Below are 21,736 nucleotides of genomic sequence, written 5' to 3'. Positions count from 1 at the left end.
GACAGTCGGGTGCAAATAGGTCTTCAAGAAGAAGACCGACATGGATGGTAATGTACACACTTATAAGGCGCGACTGGTTGCAAAGAGCTTTTCTCAAACTCTGGGAGTTGATTATGACGAGACCTTTTCATCAACAACAAAGATTAAGTCTATTACGGTTATGTTAGCTATTGTTGCATTTCATGATTATGAAATATGGCAAATGGATGTTAAAACCGCTTTTCTTAATGGAAAGTTGGCTGAGGATGTTTACATGAGTCAGTCATAGGGTTTTTTTTTTCAGTACAGAGTACCCTAATAGAGTGTGTAAGCTTGAGAAATCCATATATGGATTAAAGCAAGCACCTCGCAGATGGAATCTTTGTTTTGATGAGAAAGTCAGAGAGTTTGACTTTTCGAGGAGTGAAGATGAATCTTGTGTATATGTCAAGGCTAGTGGGAGTATAGTCAACTTTTTGGTGTTGTATGTGGATGACATACTACTCATAGGAAATGACATCCCAACTCTGCATGAAGTGAAGTCTGGCTTGGGAAGTGTTTCGCTATGAAGGCCCTTGGAGAAGCTGCCTATATCCTAGGGATAATGATTTTGAGAGACAGGAGTAAAGTACTAATTAGACTTAGTCAGAGTACCTACTTGGAGAAGGTACTTAATAGATTCAGCATGCAGAATTCCAAGATAGGAGAGTTACCGATCCAGAGTAACGCCAGACTGAGTAAGACTCAGAGCCCGAGTACAAAGGATGAGATAGCAGAGATGAGTCGAGTACCATATGCTTCCGTTGTAGGCTCGATCATGTATACTATGATTTGTACTCGTCTTGATGTGGCCTTTGCATTGAGCATGGTCAACAAATATCAGGGGAACCCTGGCAAGGCTCACTGGACTGCGGTAAAGAAAATTCTCAAGTACCTACGGAGGACTAAGGACTGGGTCCTTACCCTCGGTGGGAGTGATGACTTGAGAGTATTAGTGTATAGTGATGCTAGCTTTTAGACTGATATGGATAATTTCCGCTCTCAGTCAGGCTGGGTCTTTACCTTAAACGGAGGAGTTATTTCTTGGAGAAGTTCCAAGCAGGAGACAGTGGTTGATTCAACTTGCGAATCAGGGTATATAGCGGCAAGCGAGGTAGCGAAGGAGGCTATATGGCTAAAGAGATTCATTGGAGACCTTGGAGTTGTACCAGCTATAAAGGATCCTATAGAGATTTTTCGTGATAGTAAAAAATGCAGTTGCCTTAGCCAAGGAACCAAAGGATCACAGGAGATCCAAACACATCGACAGAAAATACCGTTTCATTAGACATCAAATAGAATAAGGACTCCTCGTGGCAAAGAGGGTATCATCATATGAGAACCCGGCAGATCCCCTCACGAAGGGACTGGGTAGGGTTAAGCATCTCCAGCATGCAAGGCGCATAAGGTTGAAGGATGATATTAGTTTTAGTAGTTAGATAGCTTTGAAATGTGTAAAGTGTAATTGACTTCTTATGAGGAAGTTATGATTTTTCGAAGTTTCGGCTTAGGGTGTACAACCCGAAGTTCGAGTATTAGATCGAGCGGTTTTTAGCCGACACAACCTAAGCAAGAATCGAAGATCTCATTATTAGTAGCGTAACGATAAAAAGGCAGACGAAAATGGACATCGGATGAAGAAGTTATGAGATTTTAACGGACCAATCCTATCCCGGCCTGTTAAAAATATAACTTTAAAAATAAAGTCAAAATTACCCGACGGAGTCTAAACGAAAGTTGTAGAGTATGTCTCCACCTACACGTGGATATAAATAACGTCAAAAACGGAGTTCGTATGAACGAGTTAAAAATTATAATAGCATATTTACGTATTAAAATAAAGTATAAATCATATATACGTACATATATATACATATGTATATATCATTAGAAAGGTATCGACGATGCGGTCATTATAAGACTAATGTTGAGTGCTTTCGACATTAGTTTAGTACAAATATCGTTAAATCTATTTAAAATGGTATTATAAAGGGGTGTTTAGTTGTTTATATAACTATAAGGTCATTAAGTAATTATGGAGAATAGTTTTTAAAATATTCAATTAGTATAAACAAGGGCCTCTAGCTCTCATATTTCTTGCACCATTCTCTTGATTCAAAAGTCTTTCTCTTCTTATCCACCGAGCATTTCGGTCCCTCGTGATTCGACTTCTCTTTCTGTAGTTTTAGTATAGTAAGGTGAGCGCCGAAGCACTGCACGAATCTTTCTTAGAAAGATTCAGCGACGAAGTTCTGCCCCTGCAGATTCCGAATCCTAGCTAAAACCCCCTTGTAAGTAAGTTATGCTTACCCTATTTTAATATAGCTTATATTTAAAATTAGTATTGTTATTATGAACTTATAATAAGTATTTGAGCTATTATTATATAAGTGTCGTTATAATATCTTTTTAACTACTCGCGGTATGGGGAATCTGGTTTAAAGGGCCGCATAGGGTTGTTGGATTTCAGAAGTGCTATATGCCAAAATGGTTATGCCCTCCAGTGTTTTATGTCTGACCCCTCTCTGTACATAATGGTTGGAAAGTATTGTTTAAACGCTTATATAATAATAATAATAATAATAATAATAATAATAATAATAATAATAAGACTAATAATTAGTCACGGTAAATATTAGACTAAAATCTAATGGTAATAATACTAGGTTTCGTCGAAGGAAATTATTTTAAAGTAAACGAAGCGTTGTCCGAGTACCGAGTCACCACCTTCTCAGGTGAGTGCATAGTTACTTTCATCTTACACATAGACATGAAGTATTTAATATAAATTACGTGTTGTGAGTGCATAGTTACTTTCATCTTACCCATAGATATGAAGTATTTAATATAAATTACGTGTTGTGAGTGCATAGTTACTTTCATCTTACCCATAGATATGAAGTATTTTATATAAATTACGTGCTATGTGTGCATATTATCTGAGTACTTGTTGTCTATGCTAGACGAACGATTTTATACATGTTTTAAATGATTTAAGCTTTATATGTATTTTATATCTACGATAATGTTGGGGTAAAACATGGGTAGATGTAATAGATGGAATATGAGTTGGGAGGTGTTATAGACCACGAGGTGAGGGTGAAAGGTGGACAATGTGAGAAGCCTTTCCCAAATGATGGCCCCGTCATTCAGCAGAGTATGATGACAACCACAGACTATTCTAGATAGTCCAGTGGAACACTAACAGGCTCGCAACCTGTAGGTGTTGTGAACGATGTGTTCACCCGGTGTACTCTAAACCCTGGCGTCCATGCAGACTTGGGGCCTAAACCTTGGTGATCATGCAGACTTGATGCCTAATCCTTGGTAATCATGCAGACTTGATACCTAAACCTTGGTGATCATGCAGACTTGATGCCTAAACCCTGGCGATTATGCAGACTTAGTGCCTAAACCCTGGCGACTATGCAGACTTTATGCCTAAGCCATGGCGACTATGCAAACTTAGTGCCCGTTGTGTAAACCGTGGCAACGATGGAATTTGTGCCGATTCCTTAGGATGATCCTTAGGAATGAATAAACGAGGAATAACTGATTTTTAGGGTAGATCCTTAAGACTAAAGAAGCTAATGGGGATGGGTAATTGGGTTGATTGTTTGATTGTTTAAACATAATAATTATATTATTATGGGTTGAAAACCCTATGTACTCACCTGGTTTCCCAACCCGACCCACTCAGTTTATTTATATCACAGGTGTTGATATGAAGTGAAATTACATTGAGAGATTAAGGAGATATAGATCACTAGTGTAAATGAATGTAAGTTCTGTTTATGCTTATGTTTCTGTATTGACGATGACATCCCAAATGTTTTAAAATGAATAAAATACGTTTCTTCGGAAATGCTTTGATAACGTATTTATCGTGTTTTTCTGGGAATAAATTTCGCAACATTTTTATTAAAAGAGGTACTCTAATTTTCATAAAGCATAAACAAAATCGGTCTTTTCTGGCTGTGAAAATGGGGATGTCACAACATATAAACTATAATAGATATAGTTTAGGGACTTACATACTACAATTTTCAACTATGAAAAGGATAATACATACAATATATCATTATAAAAAGGCTTTTCTTTATTCTACACGTAATCGTAAATATAGATTTGTGAGAGTTACATTCTAGTGCTTATCCACGTGCCAACGAAAGACTTGATTTTATAACCAGAGTCTCCTGGAGGAGAGCGTGAGTTTGTGTATAGATCTATACGGGACTGACAATCCCGCACCCTGACTATTAGCTACAGTTGTCCTGGGGTTACAAATGTCATAACAGTTACGACGTCCGAAGAACGTCGTATCACGCCATCCTGGTCATTAACATGGTTATAATAACTCACAATTTGGTATTAACAATACGATTAATGTATGAATACGTAAACAACTTTACATAGTTTTATACAATAACAAAACTACAATCCAATACTTTACAGTACAACTGGTGGATCCAGGAACATACATACGAACTAGTAACATGAACATACATCGTAGAAAGGACCTATAACGCTAATTTTATGATTCCTTGGTTTATACTCCAGGGTTATATCTAAATAGGATCCGATAGGTAGTAGAATGTGTGTTTTCCGCTTCATTTCTTGTTCTTTGTTTGGTTGTGGGCTTAGAGCAGATTCACATAGTCTACTATCTACTCGATTTTGGTTGTGAATATGATTCGTATACACTAAGTAATCATAGGGGGGAACAGGTATGAGTCAGGTCATAACATACAAGTACAACATACTATTTTCTAATACAAAACTTACTTTTCTGAAGGGAATGATTAACTAAGTACATACACATAAAAAGGGTTGCATACTTATACACTGTATTACATTGCTTTTCTAAGTACTAGATAGATTTCACTCAAAAAGGACCAACACTGTTAACACTGAAATCGACTAGTGAATACATCAAAGTTACATACAAAGCAGGTCCGACAAACAGTGGAATGTGTGATCTCCGCCTCATTTCCTGTTCTTTGTTTGGTTGTGGGCTTAGAACAGAACCACACAATCGATTATCTGTTTGATCTGGATTGTATATAACTTGTATCCACTAAATGATTACAGAAAGAACTAGTATGAGTTGCATTTCTTACAATAAATACAACAGAAAATATTGGGTTTTCTGGAGGAACAAACTAAGGTTTTCATGGAACAACGAAGATACTTTCTAAAACAATATTCTTATGAACTCACCAACTTAAATGTTGATACACTTTCAAAACCACTTGTATTCTCAGGAAGCTAGTAGATAGGTACACATACAGGGATTTAGAAGATGGAGCATAGTAGCTTCATGTCTTGTTTTGCTACTTACTTTTGGAGTCAATCATATATGAAATGAATACAATGTAAACACTATAATATTTAATGTAATTGATGTTGTTGCTTGTTTTACTATTCTACATTTGTTGTGATACTGAAAATGACGTCCTTCGCCCCCGAATGTTTCCACCATCTTGGTTTGGGGGTGCGACATTATGTGTAGCTCAGTTTCGTTCATTCACGTACTCACATCACACTATTCTCTTGTTTGGTTCTTTTAGTAGTATAGGGTTTGTTCTTCAGAGCATGTAACAAATTAATATTCAATATATGTGTCACTTATGTATTCAAACATTTTGGCTGATTATGTTTTAGGGTTTATTGTAGTGAGATTTTGTTTGTATTTGATTTTTAATACGATGAGTTTATGAGTTTCATCACTTAGTGGTTCCATATTCACGAACTTTATCTTTTTGGGTGACAACCTCATCTATGTCTATCCAAGTGCCATTGTGTTATTTCTCGTTTTAGTGCCAAAGTTAAATATCATATAGTGGTAAATACAATCTTCATAACATTTTGGGTTTGTAATATTACAATTTCAATATCGTATACTTGAACTTGATTCCCATGAAACATCAACACATGAAATACATAAAGATTGACATTTATTTTGTTTGAGATCAAGCAACCTTGGGTTACTTTGTATGATAAATAAAGACAAGTTCCAGTAAAGTTACTAACTTTTCACAAAAAACTTGATTTTGATACTTTTTTTTTGTCTAAAATTAGACATTCTGTTTACCAATTTTTTATTATTCCGACCACTTAACAAGTAAATTTAGTTGTAAGTTGACTAACACTTTTAATGATGTGACATGCTGATATGAAAGAAATAGTTTTATTGTACAAAACTAAAAAAGAAAATGATTTTATAGTAAAACGTAATAACATAATTTTAATTTTCAAAATATGTAAGTTATATTGAAGCCATAATGCTACGTAATCAGCTTTAAAGATTTGCAACTGAAAAATATACTATAAAAATATAATAATTTTATAGATTTGCAATTACTAAAAAGGTACTGTAAAAATAAAAATAATTTTATTATATAAAATAATAATAACTAGGAGAAGCTCCGCACTTTAGTGCGGGCAAAAGATGTTAATGTACGTATGGAATAATGTTTACCAACACAACCATTTTATAATTTTTATAAAGAAAATTTGCATACATACCTTCAAAGTAGGAAATTATAAAGAGTAGGACCAAAGAGGCAAATCTCAAAAATATGAGGCCAGCACACTAATTTAGTAAAGAGTAGGGACCAGAAGTGGCAAATCTTAAAATATGGTGGCAAATTTCTGAAACAATAATACTATACTCTTCCTTAATGTTATGAGAATTAATTGTATTTATAATTTATAATTATAATTATAATATAATAATATATATAATAATTATAATAGTCTGGATTTTTCTTGAGTTTTTAAAAGTTAATCTATAAGTTTTTATTTATTTATTTATTTTTTCTTCTTCCTCTAGTAAATCAATACGATTTCTTCGGTCTCTCGAATCCACAGACTTTAATGTTTAGGGCTTTTCTTTCTTCAAAGCGTTTCATCTCCCTCCAAAATCCACTCGTGTTCTCCTACTTCTTTTAGGGTTAGGGTTTCTTTGATCTCCTCTTTCCCTCTGCATGATATCCATTCGTCTTCTCCATCCATAGATCTTCGATCTGTACTGGAAAAGATGCCGTTGTTCTTGTCCGACGAAGAGTACGCTCGCTGCTCCCACGACCCTTCTTTGATTGCGCAGAAAGCCGACGCCTATATCAGAGAACTCTACAATCAACTCGAGACTGAAAAAGCTCAATACGATGCTTCCTCCATAACCGCCGAACAGACTTGTTCGATTCTCGAGCAAAAATATGTATCTCTGAAATCTGAATTTACTACGCTTCAATCGCAACACTCGCAGCTCAATTCTACTCTTGAAGAACGCGTCTCTGAGCTCGCTCAGCTTCAAGCGGATAAGCATCAAATCTATCTCCAATCTGTAATATCTCTATTTCTTTGCACTTTATATATGCTTATGGTTTTGTTTGGATAGAAATACTTGTTCAATGCAATCGGTGCTGTTTTTGGCGAGCTTCATCTGCTAGTTCTTTTCATGTCGATGATTCTCTAATATAATCTCTTAGGTTTTAGTATCGTATACGTTTTTATGCTTCTTTTGTTATAACTCGTTGGAACTAGGTTTTAATGTGTGACCTACATATAATCTATCTGGATTAATTTGCAAAGGTATATTCATTTGATGTTGCTTTAGGGTTTTTTGGGTTTTCCAAGTGTGATTTTTTTACTAAATTTAGTCGATGCACCCACATACATGCATTAGTTATAGGAAACATTGACTCTACTGATCTCTCTGACAGAGGTAAAATTTTGTATGATCTGTTGGAAAATGCAAGCTGTGAATGTGTGCTCCAAGCGGACTTATTTGTGTTTGGAATGATTGTACTATTAAAATGTTCATTTACAATGATTGGAAGTTCTCTCTTACAATCATTGGAAGTTCTCTCCCTCGGATTACTGCTTATGTTTGCCAGAAAAATATGAATTTCTAATTTCCAGCTGATTTAAAAACCTAAAATCTAATTTGAAGAAGCTTAACTGAAGTGCATAAGTTGTTTAGTTTTCAGATGTTTGGAAAGTAAAAAACAAAATGATAATGTTTAGTGGTTATATTGATCCAGTAGTTGATAACTTGATATGGTGATAGATGTTATTTGAAATTATTTCCTCATTTTAAATAAAGGCGTTAGATCTTCATTATCATTTTTGTAAACCTTCAAGCAGACATGTAGTTAGGCTTTAGTTTGGCCTACTTTCCACTGCTTAATTTTGTGTAATTTCGGTTGGAAATTGGAGATTAGATGCATGATTTAATCAATTATATGGATGATATAATCAATCTTGTCTAATTGGTTTGTTTGAAAAGTTTTATTATTATTATTATTATTGTTATTATTATTATTATTATTTTAAAATATTTACCCATGTTACTGTTATTTGCCCTACATGAGCTCTTGGTTGGAACCTCTAACCTTGTAGTATGCTCTTCAAAATATGAACCGCCTTATATCACAAATGTCCAGGGTTTAGACTCAGTTTAATTGTTTTCCTTGCTAAAAACAACATCAATCCCGACTTTGGACTTCAGTTAAGCTTCTTCAAATTAGATTTTAGGTTTTCCAGATGCCAAAGCTAGAGAGTTTGTAGTGAAAAAACAAACTCGTTCAATAAAATTGTCTTCTTACATGTGTATATTTGCACAGAATACTATAATAATCTGTACATATTTTTAATATGACATGTTGTATTCTAGCTTTTTGTATTTCTACAGCAGCTACCTTCTCTGATCCTTTCTGAAACCACCTATGTAACAAAAGTATTTTTTCTGAAAAGTTATTTCTATGTGTAGATTTTCTAACTTTTATTTGGATTGTACTTTATTTAGATTGGCAAGGATGGTGAGATTGAAAGACTGTCATTAGAAGCTTCAGAGCTTCAAAAATCCAAAAGTCAGTTGCTGCAAATGATTGAGCATAAGGATCTAGAGATTAATGAGAAGAACAGTAGCATCAAGGGTTATCTTGACAAGATTGTTTCCTTGACTGACAATACTTCCTCTAAAGAATCACGCACCAGGGAACTTGAGGCTGAGCTGGCACGTGCTCACACTTCTTTAGCTCGATTAACTCAAGAGAAAGAATTAGTCGAAAGGCATAATGTTTGGCTTAATGATGAGTTGACCACTAAAGTCAACAATCTTTTGGAGCTCAGAAAGACACATAATGAACTAGAGGCAGACATGTCTTCTAAACTTGCAGAGTTGGAGAGAAACTACAATGACACGCGTACTTCATTGAAATGGAAAGATGACAGAGTAAAGGAGCTGGAATCAAAGCTGGAAGCTTTACAAGAAGAATTATGTTTGTCTAAGGATACAGCTGCGAGTACTGAAGAAAGATTGTCTGCTGAGCTGTCAACTGTAAACAAGCTTGTTGAACTTTACAAGGAGAATTCAGATGAATGGTCTAAAAAGGCAGGAGAGCTTGAAGGTGTTATCAAAGCTTTAGAGACACATGCAAATCAGGTTGAAAAGGATTACAAAGAAAAACTCGAAAAGGAAACATCTGCTAGAAAAGAGTTTGAAAGTGAAGTTTCAAATTTAAAAGCAAAACTTGAGAAGTTAGAAGCAGAATTGGAAAATTCCAGAAACTCAGATCAGTTTAATCTTCTTCAAATGACCACTTTCAACCCGAATTCATATAAAGACTCTATGGAGAATGACAATAATCTAATGATTGTTCCCAGTATTCCAGCTGGCATTTCAGGGACAGCATTAGCTGCTTCTCTTCTTCGTGATGGTTGGAGTTTAGTCAAAATGTATGAGAAATACCAAGAAGCTGTTGATGCTTTGAGACATGAACAATTGGGAAGAAAACAGGCGGAATCTATACTAAAAAGAGTATTGCATGAAATCGAAGAGAAAGCTGAGGTCATATTAGATGAAAGAGCTGAACACGAAAGAATGGTGGAAGCATATGATATGTTAAATGAAAAACTACAGCATTCTCTTTCTGAACAAACTTTACTTGAGAGAACACTACAGGAGCTGAAAGCTGAAATAAGAAGACATGAACGTGACTACAATTTAGCTCAAAAGGAGAACAAAGACCTTCAGAGAGAGGTGACTGTTTTGCTAAAGGAATGTCGTGACATACAGCTTCGTTGTAGTTCTGTTAATTACAATTCTGCCATTGAAGACACGAGTCAACTCGTTGACCAAGATGGTGACTCTGTTTTGTCTGAGAGGTTGTTGACTTTCAAGGATATAAACGGATTAGTTGAGCAGAATGTACAGCTTCGGGGGCTAGTTCGTCTTTTAACTGAACAGATTGAGAGTAAAGAAATGGAGTTAAAGGAGCAATTCGAGAAGGAGTTCCAAAAACATAATAAAGAAACAGCTTCTAAAGTTGATGCAGTTTTAGCTAGAGCAGAAGAACAAGCAGGAATGATTGAGTCACTTCATACTTCTGTTGCTATGTATAAAAAGCTATATGAAGAAGAACATAAACGCCATCTTTTACCCCTGGAATCTCCAGATACAACACACATGGAGAGAAGGAGCAATGTTACTCTCTTTTTAGAAGGTTCTAACGATGCTTCAAAAAGAGCACAAGATCGAGCTTATGAGAAAATTAAGGCTCTTGAAGAAGAGCTCTCAGTGTTAAGAGGCGAGATCATTACATTGAAATCACAACGTGACAAGTCAGCTTTAGAAGCAACTTTTGCACATGAGAAACTCGAAAGGTTCATGAAAGATTTTGAGCATCAGAGGGAAGAAACAAATGGGGTTTTAGCAAGAAATGTTGAGTTCTCACAGCTGATAATCGATTACCAAAGAAAGATTCGTGAAGCTTCCGAGTCTTTGCACACTGCTGAAGATTTATCCCGAAAACTAAACATGGAGGTTTCTGTTGTGAAGCGTGAGAAAGAAATTTTAATCAACTCTGAAAAGAGAGCATTTGAAGAGGTTCGTCAACTTTCTGAGAGAGTTCATCAGCTGCAGGCTACTTTGAATACTGTTCAAACTACTGAAGAAGTGAAAGAAGAAGCGAGAAGTGCTGAGCGTATGCGTGAGGGCGATTATGTCAAACGTACAGAAAGAGAATGGGCAGATGCTAAAAAGGAGCTTCAAGAAGAACGTGATAATGTCCGAAAGCTCACACTTGAACATGATTCAGCCATGAGAACAGCTATGCAAAGAATTGAAGAAATGGGGAAAGAATTGGCAAACGCGTTACATGCTGTTGCAGATGCTAATGCTAAAGCAGCTGCTGCAGAGGAACGATTATTGAAATTTGAGAAAACAAAGAGTTCTGAAGCAAATGACGAAAACGCCCCTACCCAGGAAGACGAGATGCGGGTTCTTAAGGAAGAGATTGAGAAGTTAAGAGTTGAAGCAAAAACCAACAAAGATCACATGCTGCAGTATAAGAGTATAGCACAGGTGAATGAGGCTGCATTGAAACAGATGGAAGCTTCACATGAGAATTTCAAAGTTGAAGCTGAAAAGTTGAAGAAGTCACTAGAAGAAGAAATTTTATCACTTAAAGAGGAGGTGAATCGGCTTCAAGAAGGGTATAATTTGAAAGCAAAAGAAGCAGCTTCTGCTTCTGTTTCACAGGAAGAAGCTCTTGTGAACACATTGTCAGAGATTTCCAAATTGAGAGATGAATGTACTGCTAAAAACCTGTGTATCGAGTCCTTAGAATCACAAGTGTCAGCCATGAAAGTTGATTTGGAGAAAGAGCATCAAAAATGGCGTATTTCTCAAGATAATTATGAACGCCAGGTCATACTTCAGTCTGAAACAATTCAGGAGTTAACAAAAACATCACAAGCATTGGGTTCCTTACAACAAGAAGCATCTGAGCTCCGTAAGGTTTCAGACATTCTCAAAATCGAAAACGAAGAGCTGAAAAGCAAGTGGGAGACAGAAAAGAAGGTTCTAGAAGATTCCAAAGATAGAGCCGAAAAGAAGTATAATGAAATCAACGAACAGAACAAGATTTTACACGATCAGCTCGAGGCCTTACACATTAAGGGAGCAGAAAAGAGTCTTGGTGGTGCTCAGTCTTCTGATACATTTGATGATGCGGGATTACAGAATGTGGTGAAGTATTTGAGGCGTTCGAAAGAGATTGCTGAAACTGAAATCTCTTTGTTGAAACAGGAAAAGCTTCGGTTACAATCACAGCTTGAAAGTGCTTTGAAGTCTCAAGAAACAGCTCAAAATTTGCTTCGTGCTGAGAGGGAGAATTCTAGATCAGTTCATTTCACAGAGGAGGAGTTCAAGGCGTTGCAGCTTCAAGTTAGAGAAATGAATTTGCTTCGTGAAAGTAACGTACAGCTTCGAGAAGAAAACAAACATAACTTTGAGGAATGTATCAAGTTACGTCAATCTACTCATAATGTGAGGGCTGAAGTTGAAAATTTGGAAAGCTTGCTTGGTGAGAGGGTGAATGAGGTGGAGGCTTGTAAGAGGGAGATAGAGATGCTTAAGAAGGAGAAAAACGAGTTGCAGATTAAAGTGAATGAGTTTGTTGAAAAATTCAGAGATATGGATCCTGAAGAATATGGTCGGATGTGTGCGGATTTGCAGGATTTGAAGGTGAAAGTGTTGGAGAAAGATGGAAACTTGGAGGAGGTTAAGAAAGCTGTTTTGGAGAAACAGGAGGTGATAGTGAAATTGGAACAGGAGATTGGTAAAAGTAAAGTGGAATTAGATGAACGGGAATCGAGGTTAAACAGCATAGGTGAAACCGAGACGTTTTTAAAAGGAGAAGTTGAGAGGCTGAAGAAAAATTATTTTCTGTTGAGACGTAGAAATGACATTGTTGTGAAGGAGAAGGAGGAATTATTAAAGAAGAATCAAGAACTTTCTAAAGATTTAGCTGCTGATTCGAGCCAAGTGAAAAAGAGTAATGTGGATAGCAGTTCAGTTGAACAAGCAGCCGTGACTAGGGAAAGAGAAGAGAAAGATACGAGAATTCAGATGCTGGAGAAGACTGTTGAGAAGTTAAGAGAGGAGTCAAGGGAGAGAGAAGAGAAAGATAAACGGATACAGATGTTGGAGAAAGTTATCGAAAGGCTTAGAGAAGACGTGAGGAAAGGAAAAGACGAAGTTAGAATGGAGAAAGAGAAAGCAAAGAATCAAAAGAGTGACAAGGGAATTGTTGATTCATCAAAGCTGGCAGATGACTTGGAGAAACATAAACAGGCGTTAAAGAGCCTTTCGGAGGAAATCGAAAAGATGAATTCCGGCGACTCCATTGATGAACTTGCTGCAGCTTGTCTTCTTGCTGTTGAAAACTTCGAACAAGTCGCCAATCAAGTTTCCGGCGAGTATGGACTTCCGGTCACCACCACCACCACCGAGTCACCGCCAGCCGACTCCTGTGCACCACCGCAAGCTGTCCCTCCACCTCAAAACACAATAGAAGAAAGTGCAAAACCAGCATCAAGCGATAAAGCAAAAGTGGAACCACGTAAAATTGCACGAAGGCTAGTTCGGCCTCGTATCGTAAAGCCTGATCCAGCGAAGTCAAAGGGCGATGTTGACATGTCAGATTCTGTTGCAACCAACTCACAACAGTCCTTGTCTGTACGCAAACGTCCTTCAGAGGGACAAGAAGGATCACAATCAAATGCGCGTGAGACCACCGGTTCCGATGTGGCAGCGCCAATTGTCAAGAAATCCAGAGGCTCAGAACCACCACCCGAGGCTCAAAACATGACAGATGCTCCCGAAAGTGTAATACCCGAAGAGGCTCCTCCGATCAATGTTGTAGACGAAAGTCAGACTTTAAAAGAAGATATGGATACAGGAAGGGAAGAGGAGGTTGAGACTGGTGAAGAACAGGGGGTTGAAGATGTTCAAACGGAATCACAGAATGAAATTGGTGAGGCGGAAGTTTCTGAGGATCAACCGAAGGAGGGTGAGGTGGCAGCAGGTGAAGTGGGAAGTGAGCCTGAAGAAGGTGAAATGGTGTCGGATGCTGTTGTCGGTAACCAAGAAACCGGGGAAGGTCAGTTGGTTGAGCGTGGGAGGAGGTCGGCTTCACCTATGCCGGTTGAAGATGACATGGCAGGAGGAGAGGATACGCTCGGGGAGATGGAGATTGGTTCTCCGTTGTTGACAATGGAGGAGACTGAAGATAAAAATGAAGAAGGTGAAATAGAAGTGGAGGAAACTACACCCGAGAGCTCAATGGATAATAAGGTGAATAACGATGCGAATGATGAAGAGGCTGCTGTTATTGATCATGTTGAGAAATCAACAACAACAACTTCTGCTTTGACTACTGAAACTGGAGGGTCAACAACAGAAGTGAAACCAGAAGAGTCAGCTGGTACTGGTACTGGTACTGCTGAGACAAGTAATTCGACAACAATTAATTTGAATGAGAGAGCAAGGCTGAGGTCTTTACAGAGACTGGCCGGAACAAATACTTCACCTCCTCCTCCTGCTGCCGCCAGGGGTCGTGGACGGCAGGCCCCACGTGGACGAAGTGTTCGTGGTGGACGTGCTGCTGGCCGTGGTGGTGCTGGTCAAAACCCTGCTTCTCAAGGTTATATAATTTTCTGTAAAATTTATATCATTTTATTAAAACCACATATTGATTTTTCCTGGGATTTAATTGACAGGAGGAATGTGATATGCCAAATGCAACCAAGCAAAGCACTATCACCTGTTGTTTACGTGAATCATGTTTTTCCATTGTCAGGTAATATAAGTAAGTCATAAACACACTTATTATTTATTTTGATTTATTTTAAATGGATTTATGAATTTTCTACTATTTGAAATACAGAAGGGTTGGAATATAAAAAGTAAAAAGGGAGCAGCTAGCTGATGTAATGTAAGTAGTTACTTTGAAGATTTGTGGAGCTGGTGGATAGAGCAGAGGTTTGTATTGGAGGATTTCATTATGTTATTCTAGGGGTTTCTATTTTTTTTTTTATTAATCATTGATTGGTATATGTTATTGCAGGGATTTGTTTTTGAATGATGGCTAATTATGGTGTTTGAGTTAAAATTTTGTTTGAATGTTTGGAGTTTTGCGACTGGGGTGGATGGCTTATTTTTTTGCAAGGGTTTGGGAGCCGAATGAAGTATATTAAATTAGCTACATGTTTAAATGATTTTCTTCTTAAAACGTGAATATTTTTATTTTTATTTTTGCAGTTTCCTCAGTTAAATTGCATGTCAAAACCTTAGACGTATTTCTTATCAGATAGTCACAAAGAAGTTTTGTTATTTTGTTCGTAGACAAGTTCACTTTTGATATTTGCCATTGAGAATTAATTATGCATGATTTTAGACGACATATCCATTAAAACATGGCTTTTTTTGGATGGGATATTTATAACCAGTTTTAAGGCTACTTTAAGAGTGATTATTAGTTTTGTTTTCAAACAATACTATATTAATGTTTTACCGGGAAACTTATAACTGAACACCCACCAAGTCATTCACAAAATATTAGAGGTGGTAAATTTGATCTACTTTATGAATGAAGTCTTATTGAATTGTCTTATGTGTTATTCTAAGTGAAATAAATGAGTTAAACCCGGAAAGGCTTAAGCTAGGTGGATTAAAAGTTGTGTAAAGTTATTGTTTTATTGGTAAAATTAGAATACTTTATATATATATGACTAACATTTAAAAAATTAGATGTTCAAAATTTACTTGATTTGACATATTTGTTTGGGATTGTTTGTTTTACTCCAGGGCCGGTCCAAGTTGATTTGAGGCCTGGAGCGAAATCGAAAATGAGGTCCCTTTTTGACCTTCAAAATGGATAGAATATATGAGGGCAATTTAAAACAATTAGAAAATGATCCTATTTTTTCTTTCATCATCAAAGCACATAGTATAAGCTTACACACCGATTTAAAAAGAATTAAACTTATTCAAACTTTATTGTTGTCCATCAATTACATCAAAAAATTTCATCTATGACAAACAAAATCATATTATTTTGGTTTTTAGAACTAATGTATATGAAAATTGGCAAGGTAAGTAAAGTGGGCACAATCATCAATTACTAAATCATAAGTTCAGAAGTTCAAAACTCATCCCTCTTCCCGTCTTTTTATTTACTTTTTCTCTTTCAATTTACCTACAATAAAATGAGAAAAGAAAATAGAACACGTAAATCAAGAAAAAAATACAAACAACAAATATAAAAAGGGCCGATGCACTTAAGAGAAACAAAATATTACATAGTAGATATTATATAAACAACAATCGGAAGCCAGAACTAAACAAAGCAACTTACAACAAAGGAAAAGGAAAACTAAAAGCTACAAACCATAGTTAAAAACAACGAACAATAGGCCAAAAGAGAACAAATAGAACATTTACATATAAGCACCGTGAAAACAACAAGCAATCAAAAAACAATGAGCAAGGCCGACGATAGGGAAAAAAACCACAGCAGGAGCAAAATTGGAGCAAGGGGCAAAACTATCCATAATGGCAAAAAAATCTAATAGCTAGCGTATAGATCATCCCAAAATAAAGATCAAGATCATATAAATCCTTCCACATTAGGAGCAAAACATTGGAGAGACACACAAACCACACCTGGAGCCAAATGGTGGCAGGGGCAAAACCGTCCACGTGGGAAAAAAATCCATCAACATGATAAAGAGCAACCAAAATTTAAGAACATGAAAATATAATCACTGAACCACCCTCTAAACAAATAGAGAAACAATATGGCAGCTTTTTGGTCTCTTTCTCACCCATTTAAGTTTTTGCCTTCTTGAAAATTGTTGTGTGAAGCCGTGTATTACGAGGAGACATTGATTGCTTATTGAAAACTGAAGTGTCCTCTCTTGGAATACGTTGTTTGACCTTTAGCCTTTAATAGATTAATAAGTAAAATAAGTAAAAGTTAAAAAATTTATCAAAACAATGATCGATCACGAGACTTCACAAACCTAAACTTATGCATGTCAGCCACCTTAACCAATATTGCTTTTGGTATTTCGTTGCATATTATATCTTATATATATATATATATATATATATATATATATATATATATATATATATATATATATATAAACAAATCAAAATTTTTGAGGGCCCAAAGATTTGACGAGGCCCGGGGCGGTCGTCCAGCTTGCCCATGCTCTACGGCCAGCCCTGTTTTACTCAATTTGACAGACTTGTTTCAAACAACACCCAACCCATACGACTTGTTTGTTTTGCAATGATTTAAACGTAATTGGAATTTATATGAATGCCAAGATGATTCAAATTGTGGTTTAATACAAATTAGATGCATATTTGTATAAGACAAGTTTGATCCGACGACGAATGATGGGATCAAAGGGACCGTGTCCTCTTGTGGGATCAAAGGACAAAGTCCCTTGCATGGTCCTACTAATCGATCAGTGGGAGGGGTCGATGAGGAGTTCCCCGAAACTAGATAAATTTTCGGATCAAACAATGCCAAGGAAAAACATTACTAAACTAAAGCCAAATTAAATTTTTTGGATATGGAAAGCCCGAGCCGCCAAACACCCCTACTGAACAGCTGTCTCAGACAACTTAACTTGTCATGAGATACCAAATGTATGATTAGTTTTTCCAAACACGTGAAACCGCTAATGAAAATATGCTTTTTTATAGTTTTAAACTATCATTTCGTTATCCTTATCCACTTTTTAAAAAATATGGGTATATATATATATATATATATATATATATATATATATATATATATATATATATATATATAGGTTCAAATGTTTCTAGCAACTATTGTGTGCCTAAATACACCAATGAGAATTCAAGAAATAATAAATAATTAAATAAATCATTAAAGAGTATTTTGGACGTTTTGTACTTTTAATTAAGGAAATCATTTAATTGAAATCTTGCAATTAAAGAAATAAAGTAAATGTATTTGACCTAGTCATGTGTGTGGTTTAACACGTTCATCATTGGCATCAAAACCATCACCATCAGAAACATCCAAAATCCTCAAACCCTTTTCTAGCCGATTCTTATTCTGTTATTTCATAATATAATCTGTTTTCACGCTCAATTTCAGTTGTTTAAGTTCCAATTTCTTTTTCTTTGACTATTTTGAGGTTTCTATGAATGCTACCGTAGCAGATCTTAAACTCGTATTAGAGGTTTTTTTTGCTTCTTGCCTAAGGAGAAGAGATGCATTGTTTCCTGGTAAGATGCGTATAATTTTGTATTGAAGATCGATTGATGTTGCTACTTGTTACAGATTCATATTTTGGTGCAATTGGCATTAACACGTTATAACTTTTAACTTATAAAACAGTTTTTTCCTTAATTGCAATGAACTCGTATAAGCTTTTAAGTTGAATTTCATTCCCTTGACCACAAATCTAGGTCAAACTGTAACTTTTTTTTTCAACTATAAAGATCATTTCTAAAAGTGATACATCAAACTAAATTGATTTCTTGAATGAGACATCAACGAACCAAGAAACTGAATTGATAAGAGTCACTATTTTTTTTTTGAAGAAACTGAGGAAGCACACCACGTGTTCGATAAAATGCATAGTTGAAATCTAGCTATTTGTAACTGGAAAACAAAAGATTTTTTTATGTGATGTAGTAACTTATGCTTAACTGTAGAAATTATTTACCTCAATCCTAAAAATAGATTTTACATCCAATTGCTTTTTTATTTTGATTTTGGAACACAATCATCAGTTTTTTAACCAACATATAAGTATATATGTTTATGCGTTCTATGTATCCTGCTATTTCAATTTCATAGTCATTTTTTCTATTTAGATAGGTTTTTTTAATGCATCTTAATGTCAATTATTCTGCTAGAATGGAATATCGAATTCTAATTTTGTCAGAAAAGAATCTTGAATTCCTTGTCAACTTAAGCAGTGAATTACCGTAACCAATTCTGTCAGAATAAATTTGGTTTATATTCTTGTTATTGGTCTTGATTCTTACAGAATGACATCCTAAATAATGAAACATTACATTCTTTCAGAATAATATATATTGCAAGTTTACAGATGATTGTTAATGTTGGTTTGTAGAAATTATAGTTATATTCTATTTGAATCTATATCACATTCTATTAAAATTTATTGTTTTATTCTATTTAATGCACTAAAATTTTTAATATTTTGAAAGTTGCTTATGTTTTCCTTGTGAATTTAGGTTATGAAGAGGTTGCCATTAATGTGGAAAATGAAGAAAACATGGAGAATGATATTTGTATTCAAACATAATGTATTTTGTCAGAATTTATAAATTGTTTCTTAACAATAATATTCTTTCGGAATAGAGTAGTGTTTTTGTTAGATTTTGATGATTTTTTATTCCTTTTTTTTAACCATTTTTAGTTTTAATCTTTAAGAATAAATGTAATCGTTAAACCATTATTAATCATAATTTTTTTAGAATGATTGTAATAATTGTTTATAGTCTTTTTATTTACTGATGAATGTAAATAGTGATTCTTAAAGAATAAAATCCGTATTCTTTAGAAAATGTTATTCTTGATAATATCTTGTATAATTCTTTAAGCATGTTTAATATAAAAAATATCTTGAATGAAACAATATTCCGCAAGAATAAAACCGCAAATATATTTACTAGTTTATTGTTGATTTTCTGTCATTCTAACAGAATAAAATCGGTTATTATTAAAAGTAATATTAAAATATAATTAGAATTAATTTAAAAAATTCATATTTTTTAAAAATAAGGGAATTAATGATCCCTTAAAATCCGAAAATTTCCTTTTTTAAAATAGGTTAATTGACCAAAATAGTATTTTGCTGAAGTTTATGTGATTATATGATACATGCTACCTTATTGTAATATCATAGACCCTCAGATCATGATTGTTGATTCTATTCATCCGGTGGTGCAGATCTGTGCATTCTGGCACACAATAGTTACTAGAAACGATATAACCTAACCCTATATATATATATATATATATATATATATATATATATATATATATATATATATATATATATATATATATTCTTAAAGCTACAATTTCATATATCAAACCTCAAAGGAAATAAAATATTTATAAGAGAATGATGTGAAATCAATCCCTGAAAAAAAGAAAACCAAATCTTTAATAAAGGAAACCAAATCAATGGCATCTTTCTAATATATCATAATCTAAACATATCTTTTATTTTAAAATTAATTCTTAATATTCCCCTCAAATTGGTGCATATATATCACATGCCCAACTTGCTAAGAAGATCGGAAAAAACTTTCTTTGAGGTTGCTTTGTTCAGGATGTCTACAAGCTGGTCTTTTGATCGGATCTTTGGTAATGCGAATGTCTTGTTGTCTAACCTTTCTTTGATGAAGAATCTGTCCACTTCCACATGTTTGGTACAATCATGATAAACTGGATTATGGGCAATGTCACAAGCTGATTTATTATCATAAATAAAAGTTGAACAAGTTGTTTGAGAGGATAACCTAAATCTTGTAGAAGACGTTTAAGCCACCATGCCTCACAAATACCAAGAGCCATACTTCTAAACTCTACTTTTGCACTAGATCAAGCCACAACATTTTGCTTTTTATTTCTTTAAATTACTAAATTATCTCCAACAAAAGCTAAAATGACCAGAAGTAGACCGACCATCAACTTTTGATCCTGCCCAATCTGCATCCGTGTATATTTTAACACTTTGGTAGTTTGAATCCTTTTGAAAAGAATTCCCTTTCCTGGAGCCGACTTTAAATACCATAGTAAATACATGACATCATTCATTTGTTGCTCACCTGGATTGTACATCAACTGGCTGACCACACTTAATGTATAAGCAATGTCTGGACGCATGTATGCCAAGTACATCAACCTTCCCACAAGTCTTTGATACATTTTTTTGTCAAATGGCACATGATGTGTTTCACCCTTAAGCTTCAAACCTTCAATTATTGGTGTATCTACTGGTTTGCAACCCAACATTCCAGTTTCTTGCAAAAGATCTAAGGTGTCCTTTCGTTGATATAGAAAGATTCCGGCCTTTGATCGAGAAACTTCAATCCCATGGAAGTATTTTAGTGGAACGAGATCTTTCATTTCAAATTCACGATACAAGTAATCTTTCAGAGCATTTTGTTCATTGGGGTCATCATCGGTAACAACCATATCATCAACATATACGATAAGATCAATGATATTACCTTTTTTTTTCTTTTCAAGAATAATGTGTGGTCAACATTGCTTTGATTGTAACTGAATGAAATCATAGCCTTAGTAAACCTTCCAAACCATGCTCTCGGGGATTGCTTGAGACCATAAATTGACTTATTTAACTTGCAAACCTTGTTTTTTTGTTTCTCTGTTGTTATGCACCCTAGTGGAGGATCCATATATATTTCTTTCAGAAAGATCTCCATGTAAAAAAGCTTTTTCTTCATCAAATTGTCATAAAGGCCAATCAAAATTAGCATATAAGGATAACAATACTTGAATTGTGTTGAACTTGGCAACTGGAGCAAATATTTATGTACAATCGATTCCATGGGTTTGTGTATAGCCTTTCGCCACCAATCTTGCTTTATGTCTTTCAATGCTCCCATCGGCCTTATATTTGACAGTGTAGACCCATCGACATCCAACTATTTTTTTCCTGGTGGTAGATCTACAAAATCCCTTGTCTCATTCTTTTATAATGCATCCATTTCTTCGTTCATGGTCCTTTTTCCATTTTGGATCCGCTAAAGCTTCCTACACATTGTTAGGCATAACTACAACAAATAATTGATTCATAAAAGACTTAT

At 35.1% G+C, this 21,736-nt stretch overlaps 1 protein-coding gene across 2 annotated transcripts; it reads left to right on the top strand.

Moving 5' to 3' along the window:
* Window positions 1-6,844: 6,844 nt before the first annotated feature.
* On the top strand, window positions 6,845-15,202 carry LOC111911272 (nuclear-pore anchor). 2 transcript variants are annotated; one of them, XM_023907072.2, is made up of 5 exons: window positions 6,845-7,366; window positions 8,831-14,513; window positions 14,590-14,669; window positions 14,757-14,851; window positions 14,937-15,202. In XM_023907072.2, the coding sequence occupies exons 1-3, from the start codon at window positions 7,061-7,063 to the stop codon at window positions 14,598-14,600; spliced, it is 6,000 nt and encodes a 1,999-aa protein (XP_023762840.1). In that variant the 5' UTR covers window positions 6,845-7,060; the 3' UTR covers window positions 14,601-14,669; window positions 14,757-14,851; window positions 14,937-15,202. The 2 variants fall into 2 exon arrangements, with proteins under 2 accessions (XP_023762840.1, XP_023762842.1); XM_023907074.3 differs by having other exon boundaries at window positions 14,590-14,678.
* Window positions 15,203-21,736: the final 6,534 nt, after the last annotated feature.

Source organism: Lactuca sativa, chromosome 8 (assembly GCF_002870075.4).
Source record: "Lactuca sativa cultivar Salinas chromosome 8, Lsat_Salinas_v11, whole genome shotgun sequence".
Lineage (NCBI taxonomy): Eukaryota > Viridiplantae > Streptophyta > Magnoliopsida > Asterales > Asteraceae > Lactuca > Lactuca sativa.
Note: the sequence above shows the minus strand (reverse complement) of the source record. Positions and strands in the feature narration are given on the sequence as shown.